The sequence below is a fragment of the Epinephelus lanceolatus genome, chromosome 22 (genome assembly GCF_041903045.1).
Source record: "Epinephelus lanceolatus isolate andai-2023 chromosome 22, ASM4190304v1, whole genome shotgun sequence".
NCBI classification, from domain to species: Eukaryota; Metazoa; Chordata; class Actinopteri; order Perciformes; family Serranidae; genus Epinephelus; species Epinephelus lanceolatus.
This window is the reverse complement of record NC_135755.1, coordinates 10,986,960-11,000,070: the sequence shown is the minus strand read 5'-3', so window position 1 is coordinate 11,000,070 and position 13,111 is coordinate 10,986,960. Positions and strand designations below refer to the sequence as shown.

Here is a 13,111-nt window from a genome sequence, read left to right as displayed (position 1 = left end):
CCCACGTTGGGAACAAAGTGTACCGCTATGAGAAGAAACTAGAAACAAAAAAATTAATTAGTCGACCAAATGTTCGTCGACCAGAAAGGTCATTATTTAGCAAGATTTCATTGGTCGCTTATTTACAGAAAAATGAACAAAAAACAAAAGTGAAACTCTATAAGGAGCTGCGCCTTGTCAAAATACACCAAAACCTATATGACTGGACCATGTGGGAATTTAATTTGAAAGGACAGACACAGGAAGTGTCCATGCTCAGGTTAATTTCCAGGGCTGGTACCTGCGGTTATTCCACAGGCTAGTTAATAACATGTCGGGCAGGAAATCCAAAGTGTGGGATCATTTTGAGAAGGTGAAGGACGAACCCAAGGTGATATATAAACTCATCTTCATTGGTCAACTACAAACATGGAAGTAGCTACATGCCCATTAGCCCACAGCGTCATTAACAGACGGCTCGCTCAGTGTGTGACATGCACTTGTAGATAAAATATAGGCCTATATTAATTAATATTGTAAACATGTGGGCGACTAATGGCCCTAAATGACGACTATTGGTTGACTAGGAAAATTCTTAGTCGGGGGCAACCCTAATCCCATGTAATCATGAGCCAGTAATTCCGGTATGGATCACACAAAAAAAAAAAAAGACCTTCCCCAGGACAACGTTTTTTGGAACCATGTGGACTTTGAGTCATTTTAGGTACATTATCATCATGTTTCTTTACCTAAACTTAACCTACGTAACTTAATGTAAAAGATCCAGTGTGTAGTATTTCATAAAAGATGAAGAAGATATATTTTCAAGGAGAAATTAGATGTCATATAAATCCACATACACACAAACAGGACCTATACCTTAAATGGAGAGATGTAAGAGCAAGTGGGCTGCCCATGGACAGATGCTCAGAGCAGCTGGAGATTTGGTGCCTTGCTCAGTGGCACCTCGTCAGTGCCCAGGAGGGGAACTGCCACCTCTCCAGCTGCCAGTCCAAGCTCCATATTTGGTCCGGACGTGGACTTGAACCGGCTACCGTCCAAGTCCCTATGGACTATGGACTCGAAACAATTGCCAGTTGTCTACAGGGAAGTGTTAGCATGACGTCACAGTGATTTGGTCTATTGTGCCTCATTCTGTGTGCTGCATTTAGCAATTAATATTAGTCATTTAAACAGCAACAGTACACCTAATAATAAAGTTTATTTACAGAGCACTAAAATTTGAATAACAAGGTAATTTCCATGTCGCATATCACGCTGTTGAGCCTCCCTTAATCACTACAGGGGAAGTTCCTTCACCACGACAGCCCTAGAGATACATGACTACATGTATTTTGTTCACCCCAAGACATGTGGAGGTGACTGGAATTTCATTTGTGGTGGTTACAGTGTTGGAAAATTATAAATTATAAATACAGTATACTGAAAGATTCAGCAGGAACATCACTCTCCAGGAACCCTGTCCATGTCACAGACCTGAACATGGTAAACACCATTCTGAGTATGCTAATGTTAGCATTTAGCTCTAAGCACTGCTGTGTACTCATTTCTGTCAGTCAGCTAATATTTTAAGCTCTAATTCACTGTCAGCTGCTGTGGATAGGAGCATGAGATAAAGTCCAGCCAGTAACAGCCTCTCACTGTACGTGTCCTTATCTGCAGGTCCAACGTGCCAATTCAAATGTCTCCTTGCCCACATAATGATTTCTTGTCTTGTTTCATGCAGATAGTGAGAGGTCCCTTTATAATACGTCTGCGCTCTCAGCCTCACGTGGGCTCTTTGTACAAACTGTGAGTCAATATGCCAATAGCCGTCACCCTTGGTTACTGTATTTCTCCGCCGGACTGTCTATTCATTAAAGGCCTACAAGGCGTCGTTGTCAGGGCTCGACATCATTGTGCTTTTTGAGGTGAACGAGGAGAGAGAACAGGGCCGGGAAACGAGATTTTGATTGCAGATTAATGAAAGGGCACGCTGTGATTCGCATACCAGAGTTGTAATCCCCCCCTCCACACACACACCCCACACACATTTCTTTCCCATGTCAAAGACACACATGTGAATGCTTGTGACACACACACACATACCTTGCTAATTGTCTGGATTGTCACATTTCTGGGCTTAGTGGTGTTTGGGGTTGGGCAGGGTGGGCCTGTAGGTTACTGGGTCAACAGTGTGGCCTCACTGGGCTGATACTCAAACAGTCCCAACAACCCCAGGACGTTTTTTTTCTGTTTGTTTTGAAAACTGGTTTAAAAAAAAAGAGTTAAAAGGTAAACGTGTGAAAATCAGGTTCTCGTTGTTTTCTTAAAGATTCGTAAGTTAATTTTAGCTTTCTCAAAATCTACCTTCCAGGTACGTTTAATTAAAAGTCTATAAAAACAAAGAGTCAGTACGTATACATGACATTAGAGAAGATTGATTTATCATGCATGTATGTAGTCAATCGGACCTAAAATGGCCGACACGCTCTGCACATGCTCCACAGTGTCTGCCTTGGGCTTTTACCCGGAATTTGAAAGCATTAAACGTCTGACAGACAAAGAAGCCGGTAACAACATGACGAAATCTACACCCAGAGCTGTGCATTTTTGGATGGACGAAATGGAGCTGTAAAGTTGTCCACCATGGTAGCAGTTAGCTGCTAGCTACCTGTAGCTAACTTGTCTGTTGATTGTTTGGTCTATGACGTAATAAGTCCAATACTAACAATCTGAAAGGGGGCATATCGGCATCTATCGTAGCGGAGTTGGACAAACTTTGGTCAGTAAATAAATTCCCCTCCCATTGTATACTGGGACAAAGACAGTAGTCCAATTAAATGGCCTTGTCGAGCTGTATGCTTCAAATTAATTAGATAGCATAATAATAAAATACGTCAGTAACTACCCCACTTGTGAATTTTGAAGTCTTTACAAAAAGGGCAGTTGCTAACAAATGGGTAAATTAGACTGTTGTTGGGGGGGGCGTAGAGTCATATGACCGTGGTGTAGTTTGTTTATAGCCTAACGTTAGCTTTTTGCTTCTGACGATTGCGTTTATGCTTCAAAAATCTAAACAGTGGTGCTAATTTGTGAAAGAAATGAGAAGAAGTTTGTTTGCCACAGAGCTTATTTTCTGTAGTAATCCAAAATCCAATGAAAAATCCCATTGGCTTTTTGATGAAGGAACCAGGGTGATGCTAACGTCTGCGTTAGCATACAAGAAAAGGTAACCCATATTCCTAATTCCCTCGTACTTATTTTACACTTTCAAGCTCCTGTATCAAAAATTTCCTTTCACTCAAGGGGACAATTTGTCTCGCTTTAAGGAAATTAAAGATAAGGATGTTCATCACAAGTTTAATGATGCTGGTGTGAGCTAAAATGAATAGGTTATATTTATCAGCTTTAATATGTGAAACACAAGACTCGAGTTGTTCTGACACACTGCAGGGCGGCGAATCATTGTCTATCTACGTCTATAACTTCATCACTGTGTGACCTAACATGATGCAGGAGACAGCATCTCCTCTGGTGCACCATCACAGTTAAATTATATGCAAATGACGGCTCCTTCCAGGACGGAGGTGGTTCTTAAACAGCTCTTTAATATAAGCAAAACCCTGCAGAGAGGGAATCCCGACGAAGAAGAGAAAGCAGGAACTCCCAAGAATTCATTTCTTCGATAGAGAAACACTGGAGCTGCTGCTGCTTTTCTTTCTGTGGGACTTTGTGTGATTTTATATCTGCCACAGAAACACTCCGTACAAAGGCATAAAATTGGTCTTTTGTATGCAACGTACCCAAAACTTGAGGCGCTACGTCTGCTCTTTTGTTTCGTCTTCACCAAAAGAACAAAAACAGAGACTTGCAACAACAAGTTTGAGTCTTGGAAACAGCTCGGAGACAGAGCGTGTGGCCTCCTGGCACTGATGAAAATACAGTTTCATTTTCTCCCATTTGTCCAGCTTTATGAATCATACCTCTTATTTCTGTAAAACACCTTCTGTGTGTGTGTGTGTGTGTGTGTGTGTGTGTTTGTGTCTGGCTTCTCTGAAAGTGAGCCTCAGATTTCACCTTGGCACAGCGGCGGCGCTGCCCAGGAGCGAGAGAAATGGAAAACATTCATTTTCTCAGCTTTCCGCTGTGAAGGGAGACAGAGGGAAGGATGCAGGGTGAGACGGAGAGGTGCTTAAGTCAGAGGGCGAGCTTGTGTGTGTGTGTGTTAGCGTGCAATTATAAATGAGTAGGCCGTCTTTGTGTGTGTGATACCAGGAGGGGAGAAAAAAGCTGTTATTGAATCAATCAATATATCTGAAAGTTTTCAGGAGTTATTGTTTAGAGCTGAAAGAGGGGTGAGATAAAAAAAAAACAGGAGGACAAGTTGAGAGAGAAGGAGGAGGTGGAGGAGGCGGTGAGTGAGACGATAGATGGAAAAAGCTCGAGGGAAGGCACTCAAATCAAGGAGAAGTCAAGTGCAAAGGGATAGTAGATTAGTGAGCCGCAACTACATTAGGATGACGCTGAGAGGGAGACGAGGAGGAGGTTTGTGTGGAGGCAGTGGGTGGGGTGTGAGATGGGTGGAGGAGAAAACAAATGAAAGGACGGAGACATGGGTGAGAAAAACATGAGGCTCTCGCAGCAGGTGATGTCTGACAGCCTGTTACACCGTCCACAAGATAAAGCCCACCTGCCAACACTCCTCATACCTGTCGAGGTGTGTTTGTGTCATCCTGTGCTCAAATAGCCTTCTGACAAAATCCTCCAAAATGACGCATCAGACAGTCGTTACTATGGAAGCCCATTGACGCCAATGTGATGAGTATTGAAATCTCAAAATAATGACTTTGAGATAAGTTTTTATTTTAGAAATGTCTCATTACTTTGGGGAAAAAAAGTCATTATTTTGAGATGCTACAGTAAGCCATAATTTTCATACACTAAGTCATTTTTTTAAAATAAGTCATTTTAAGAAAGGTTATTATTTTGGGGAAAAAAGCCTTGTTATTTTAACAGAAAAATTCATTTTTTTTTTCCAGGTACTAAATTATAATTTTTAAACACTAAGTCCATGTTTTGCAAAATTTTGTAATAATTTAGAGATAAGTCTTTTTAAGAATTTATTTTTTGACGTTAAGCTCATTATTTCAAGATACTACATTTATTTTGAAAAAGTTTAATTATTTTAAGAAAGTTTCTCATTATTTTGTCATTATTTCGGGAAGTTTTAAGAGTTTTTTGTTTTGATTTTTAAAAAAAAAAAATCTCATAATTTTCAGATAGTACGTCATAATTTGAGATAAGTCATTATTTTAATAAAGTTCAATGGTCAATATTTTTTGATACTATGTCATTATTTAGGGACAAGTCATTTTGAGAAAGTTTCTTATTCTGACATGAGTCATTATTTCGATAACTAAGTCAAAATTTTTAAATACCAAGTTGTTTTGAGATACTAAGTCATTATTTTGAGAAAGTTTCTTGTAATTTTTAAACAAGCTACTCATTATTTTGAAGTACTTTACTTTAAAGGTACTAAGTTATAACTTTTAAATACTAAGTCCATATTTTGTGATACTATGTCATTACTTAGACATAAGTAATTTTGAGAAAGTGTCTTATTTTGAGATGCTAAGTCATAATTTTTATACACTGAGTCATTTTTTTTTAAATAATTATTTTATAATTATTATAAAATAATATATTATTTTAAGAAAGGTTCTTATTATTTTGAAAACAGCTTCATTAGTTTGAGAGAAAAAAATATTAGAAGGTATTATGTCATAATTTTTAAATACTAAGTCCATATTTTGCAAAATTTTGTAATAATTTAGAGTTAAGTCATTTTAAGAATTTATTTTTTTTTCCACAAAGGAACTCATTATTTCAACACACTTGGTCATTATTTTTAAATACAACATTTATTTTGAGAAAGTTTAATAATTTAAGAAAGTTTCTCATTATTTAGTCATTATTTAGAGAAGTGTTTTAGAAGAGTTTATTGTTTTGATTTTTTTTTTTTTTAATCATCATTTTCAGATACTACATCATAATTTGAGATAAGTCAGTATTTTAAGAAAGTTCAATGGTCAATATTTTGTGATGCTATGTCATTATTTAGAGATAAGTCATTTTAAGAAAGTTTCTTATTCTGACATGAGTCATCATTTACAGATACCAAGTCAAATTTTTTAAATACCAGGTTGTTTTGCAATACAGTGTCAATATTTTGAAAACTTTTATTTGAAGAAACTGTATTATCTTGAGATACTAAGTCATTATTTTGAGAAAGTTTCTTGTAATTTTTAAAGAAGCTTCTCATTATTTTGAAAGAAAAATCCATTACTCTAAGGTACTAAGTCGTCATTTTTAAATACTAAGTCCATATTTTGTGATACTGTGTCATAATTTTAGAAATCTAGTAATTTTTTATATAACTCATTATTTTAAGAAAGGTTCTTATTATTTTAAGACAAGCCTCTCATTAGTTTGAGAGGAAAAAATATTATAAGGTATTAAGTCATATTTTTTAAATACTAAGTTCATATTTTGCAAAAAGTTTGTTATAATTTAGAGATAAGTCATTTTAACAAAATGTCTTTTTTTGACATAAGAACTCATTATTTCAAGATACTCGATCATAATTTTTAAATACTACATTTATTTAAAAAAAAGTTTGATTATTTTAAGAAAGCTTCTCATTATTAAGTCATTATTTCGAGGAGTCTTTTAAAAGAGTTTTTTTGTTTCGACCAAAGAGAAATCTAGTCATTTTTGGGTACTACGTCATAATTTGAGGTCAAGTCATTATTTTAAGATAATGAAACATTGCTAGGAATGTCTCTCATTATTTAAAAAAAAAGGAAAAATTAAAAAAAATCTCATTTTGAGATTGAGTCATTTGAGTGATTTTTTTAGATAAGTCATTATTTTAAGAAAAATTATTTATTTTGAGACCATGTTTTGCGATACTGTCATTTTCGAGAGAGAAGTCATTTTAAGAAAGTTTATTATTTTGACATAAGTAGTCAATATTTCCAGATACTATGTCATAGTTATTTTGAGATACCAGGTCATTAGTTTGAAAAAAGTTTGATTACAGATGACAGATACTAAGTCATTATTTTAAGAAAATTCATCATTATTTTGACAGAAGTCGTTACTTCGAGATACTAAGTCGTAATTCTTAAAAACAAAGCCATTAATTTGCAATACTAAGTCTTTTTCTTTTCAGGAATTATTTTCAGACACTAAGTCATTATTTAGCGATTCATTCATTCATTTTTCCATAACCACTTATCCTGTTAATGGTCTTGGGGGGGCTGGAGCCTATCCCAGCTGACATTGGGCGAGAGGCGGGGTACATCCTGGACAGGTCACCAGACTATCACAGGGCTGACACATAGAGACAGACAACCATTCACACTCACATTCACATCTACGCACAATTTAGAGTCACCAGTTAACCTGCATGTCTTTGGACTGTGGGAGGAAGCTGGAGCACCTGGAGAAAACCCACGCTGACACGGGGCATGCATTATTTAGAGACATACTGAGTCATTATTTAGGGAAAAGTTGTCATTTTAATGACTTAGAGGATCTTTTGTTCTCATCACATTGGAGGAAACATGGCTCCGTACCTTACAGCCTACAAGAGGCTGTCTCAGAGCATTAATTAGTCCCACACCTTTATCGACCTCGACCATCCTACGAGCAGTTGGGACAACATCGACAGATCTCTGCCAGAGCTTATGATGTTCTGTAATTTACACAGTAGAAGACTGAGCGTAGGCACGAGCAGACAAGAGCAGGAGGTCAACACAAACTTCACATCAATGCTAAATAATGTATCAGTGCTGCTTTTCATTTACCTGATCCAGAGAGGAAACTGCAGGTGAAGATGCTCCCTTGGCTTTCAACATTCGTCGCTCATCTTAATGAGCTGAACTCTGTGGCTCATTATTTCACAAAAAACAAAAATGTGAATTTCTTTGTGTGTATTATCACTTATCGTTTCTTTTTCCTTGGACACACTCGGCACATAATGAACTGCCTGTCTGTTTTCTTTCACCATTTCTCCCTTCAGTCGCTTTTCTCAAAAGTGTTTCCTGAACTCTGATCACAGGAAGACCTTTTACTGTAATTTATGGTAATCAAAGTTTTCTCACAGCAGGAGACAGCTCATTTTGCAGGGACAGAAAATCCTGGTGAACATCTTTGAGTGATATACTGTGTGAGATATGGCGAGATCAGAAGGTTGATACCATTCTTGTGTGTGTACGATAGGTACGGAGCCAGCCAGGAGACTATGGAGGATGACTCAAGTGCCAATAAATAAATAGATAAATAAATACAGGAATAAATAAATAAATAAATACAAAAATAAATAAAGGAATAAATAAACATGAAAATAATTTTTAAAAAAATTTAAAAAAATGACAATACATTTCGAAATAAATATGGAAATAAATAGATAAAAGCATACTTTTTTTTAAATTTTTTTATTTTTTAAAAGTTGATAAATAATTAAACCAAAGTGTATTTTTTCATTTTTGCTCAACCATATTTATTACTGGGTTTTTGCGTCTCTATGTTAATGAAGTATAAGGTCCTAGCCTTTGTATTTCTTTTTTGTGCATTTATTTATTTATGTCCATATTTATTTTATTATTTTATTTGTTTATGCATGTATGTCTTTTTTTCTGCATTTATTTATTTACACGTGTTTATTTATTTCTGTAGTTATTTATCCTTTTATTTATGTAAGGAATTTATTTAATTATTTATTTATTTTAGCATTTAGTAATTTTTTTATGGATGTGTATATTTTTCCTGGATTTGTTTATAAATGTATTTATTCTTTTATTTATGTAAGGAATTTATTTATTTTAGCATTTAATTATTTTATTTATTTATTCATGTATGCATTTTTTCTGTATTTATTTTTTTATTTATTCCTGTATTTATTTATTCCTGTATTTATTTATAAATTTACTTATTCTTTTATTTATGTATTTGTTTATTTATTTATTTACGTATTTATTTCAGCATTTAATTTTTGTTTATTTATGCATGCACATATTTTTTTCTGCATTTATTTATTTACTTACTTATTCACATATTTATTTATTTATTTATTAATCCCTTTATTTATATAAACAATTAATTAATTAATGTATTTATTCTTGTATTTATTTATTTATTTATTGATAAGCCATACGTAATTTTTCACCCTCCACAGGAGACACTGACACAAACCCAACATGTGAGAGTAGATGTCAGTATTCTACATTTTAGACCAGAGTTAGAGAGCAGAGTGTAGTCAGAACCTGAGTTCATTTTCCTCTCCTGTTCTCTTCTTCCTACAACCATCTGCATAATATTTCTGACATTCACATGAGCGGTGCAAACATCAGCACACCACGGCTACATGCAGTCTGTGTAAACATCAGGTGCATGTATGCCTCGAACAAAACAGTGGCATTTAGAAAGGTGCATCGACTGCACGATGAGGTTTCCTTGTTGCTGTCAGTGTACAGTATGTGAGGGTGTTTCATTGATCGCCACGGGAACATCTGACTCCTGGAGCCCAGTCAGACGGACAGACACCGATCCAGGAAATCAAAGAGTGAAGTCAAGTGTAACTCTGAACCGTCTGGAAATTCACCTCTTATTCTGTGTCTGTAACACACTCTGTCTGTCTGTCTCTCTCACAGCTACATCTACGACCCCTCTGTGGCGGGAGATGTGAGGAAGTCTGACTCTGCGGGCAGCTCGCTCTACCATCCCCACCACCTCTCAGGCGGGGCCCTCAGTGGTGACCCGCTCGGCAGCCCCAGCAAGCAGAAACAGGGCTTCAACAATCTGGGCTACAGCAAGTCCAACGACAGCACGCTCAAGCTAGAGGTGGACAACAACCACGTCAACCACAGGCTGCACGCTGCACCTTCACCTGCGACGGAGCTGCACAGGCAGGCGAGCGCGCCACCTGGAGATGGAGGTCTGTACATCATCCAGCCGCAAGCTCTGGGGCCGAGATGGGTGAGTCAGGTTCCCGTTTACCCAGACATACAGGACTATGAGAACCAGAGGAGCTACGGCGAGCGGGTACGGGTTGTGACGAGGAACGAGTGGGACAGCTCCATCACAGAGTGTGCGATCGGCAGTGAAAGCCTGTCAGCAGACGAGGTGGACGAGGGTGTGGGAGGGACGCCGGAGTACCCGTGTGATACGGGGGACGAGGGTAGCATCCTGTCAGTGGACATCCACACCAGCACCACCAGCCTGTCGTCAGTCGACACCAGGGAGGAGCTCAGACGGCCAAAGACTCCGGACGTTTCCACCGTAGAGAGTGGGATCTCTGTGACAAAGAGTGACGACGACGACAAGGTGGAGGCAAGGAACCAGGAGGAGGAGGTGCAGAGCGTTACAGACTCGATGGTGGCGGAGGCTCTCGCTGCTTTGGAGGCCGCCACCGCTGGCGAGGAATTTGAATAACGGACCTCTGCGGTGCCTCTCAGTTATCACCAAAAAAACTCTTGATAGAGCGTTCATGAAACTTTGTTGTGTTTTCATCAAAGAACATGAAGCGAATGAAGGAAAACTGTTTACAAAAAGATTTATTTTTGAACTCAAAATCTTGGATATTTTTTTATTCTGTTCACACTGACAGAAGATAACGTGTGAAGGAGGCAACTTTTCCAATGCCACAAATTGAAAAGATGTGTGAATATCGCCTGCAGCCATATCAGCCTGTTATGAATCCAGCGTATTTAACACTCCACAGTCCTCATAAGCCTGTATGTGCTCACTCACTGCTCTGCCATGTCCATACTGCCCATGTACAGTCATTGCTTGCAGGTTGCTTTTATCATATTAGCCTCATTTTGGAGCATAGCTATGCTAAAGCGGGATTTATACTTGTGCGGCAGCCTACGCAAGTGGCCTACACTGTTGTGAGCATTTATACTTGTGCAGTGGTGGTGTCTGTGTCACTCTGCAGTTATACCTTCACAACGCTAGTTGGCAGTGGAGGTTTCTGTGAAGAGCTGTAAAGTTTAGTTGATCCAAAACACACATTAAACACACATTAAACATGGCTTAATAGAGACAATTTCAAACACAAGTACACAAATCAGCTTCACTATAACTCGCAGCATTCATAGACAAACACTTGTCTTTATGTGGACACATTTTCCCCACAAATACAACATGCTAACGTTATTAGCACAAGCCTATGACATTTTACATTGTATAAATTAGCCTAGCAGCTAGCAGACTTTTCCTTTACTCATATGAAGCCAGGGACAACAGCAACATTTAACAAAGGTAACGTTACAAAATTTGGCTCCATTACAACTCACAAGGTTCACTGACAAAACAACTGCCTTACGCGCGAAACATGTTTTCCAAACAAATATAACATGCTAACGTTATTAGCACAAGCCTATGGCATTTTACATTGTATAAATTAGCCCAGCGACTAGCAGAGATTTCCTCTGCTCATATGAAGCCAGGATAAATCACACACAAGACTTAAAATGCTATTTTTGTGGAGGCTTTATTGTCTTCACAATAACGCATAAGTATAAATCCCTCTTAACTGCTAGCATAGAGTTAATAGGCTCGTTCGAGATGAACTGAAAATTGGATGAGATCAGGCAGCGGCTGACATTTGCCGTCACAGAAACACTCACATCCTGTTAGATCTGAGTCCAGTTAATTAAACATGTTATCAGACCCATATATCAGTTTAGATGAATGTATTTAGTGACTACTAAACGTCACCATCAGTCACACAACATGACCTTTAAATCAGACAAATCAAACCAAAATCTCCCCAATTCAACAACAATAAAAAGTTTATATATAACACCATGTTGCTGAGTCAATATTTAAACCAATCAGCTGTTAGATCAGGTGAGAACCAGACGTTTCCCATCATGCCGCCTCTCACGACAATATCCTTGTCCACATTTGCATGTGATCGCCGGTGTTCAATCTTGAACAAGCCTAACATTTGTGAACAGTCCTTGCCATAGCTTGCTGTCTCTTCAGGAATCTCGCCCTCGTTCCAGCGAGCCGGCGACAGAGGAAAGGTCATCCCATATTTTGTTTTTATATCTGTGTTTTTGTCTCTTCTGTTGTTATTTATATCTTCACTGGCATTGTTTTTTGATTTATTGAGAGAAATAACTGGGCGCTGTTTGGAGCAGAGGAAGAGCAGGAGGGCAGACGAGGAGCGTTTCTTATTTATAACTTATTGTGTCATTGTTGATTTCATCAGAATAAAACAGAATGAATGATGTATCTGTGGAAATTTAGAAAAATTAGTTTACACACTGACATCTCTCTTTCTTTGTTGATTTCATAATATAACTTAATGCACATAATGACAGTGTGAGGCCATGTATATGTGGTGGCGTATCTATGCACAACTCTTCAGCAGGTTACCAAAGGATTAAACAGAAAATATCCACTTGTACATTTCACTGATATCTCATTTTCTGCAGGTTTTCAACTTCAGCTGAACTTTGATCTTAACAAAGAGCAGCTAAGGTCGGATCACTGGTGAATAAACCACACAGGGGCCATCACTTTACCCCAATATGTCTGTTTGCTCTGTTTTATAGGTCAGGCTTTGTGTTCCTGCTCTGGCCCGTGACATTAGTTCAATCCACAGCTCGCTTATAAATGTGCCTAATAACGAACTAATTGAGGCTGGACGGCGCTGAGGAAAGCGAGTGTGATGAGTGTGTTAATGCTAAATAAGCTGTTTTGCTCAATGAAGATCTGAATGTGTTTCCCCGTTTCACTCACTGTTTGCCTGCCAAATCATTTCTACTATTATATTTGTATTGTAAAATAAAGGAATGTACTTAAAAAAGTGAGCTGTGAGCTACTTTTTTTACTTGTGTAATTTTTTTATTTAGATTTTGTGTGTATACAGAATAGGGATTGCTATTAGTTAGCTAACCCTTAGCTAGCGCCCTGGAGGAGGACACGCCATTTTTATTTACTTACTTTTTGTAATTATTTATTCAGAATATATTTTCATGGGTGTTTTTGAGATCCGCAGCCTCACCAGCGCTGAACTCGGGGAATAATCTGACGGAGGCAATAATAATCT

General features: G+C 37.8%; 1 protein-coding gene across 1 annotated transcript in view; it reads left to right on the top strand.

Moving 5' to 3' along the window:
- Nucleotides 1-12,872, top strand: part of LOC117272807 (uncharacterized) — a 38,777-nt gene extending 25,905 nt beyond the window's left edge. The window contains exon 3 of the mRNA XM_033651877.2: nt 9,699-12,872. Within this exon, the coding sequence (XP_033507768.2) occupies nt 9,699-10,479 (781 nt within the window). The 3' untranslated portion in view covers nt 10,480-12,872. The remainder of the gene's footprint in view (nt 1-9,698) is intronic.
- The last annotated feature ends 239 nt before the right edge of the window (nt 12,873-13,111 follow it).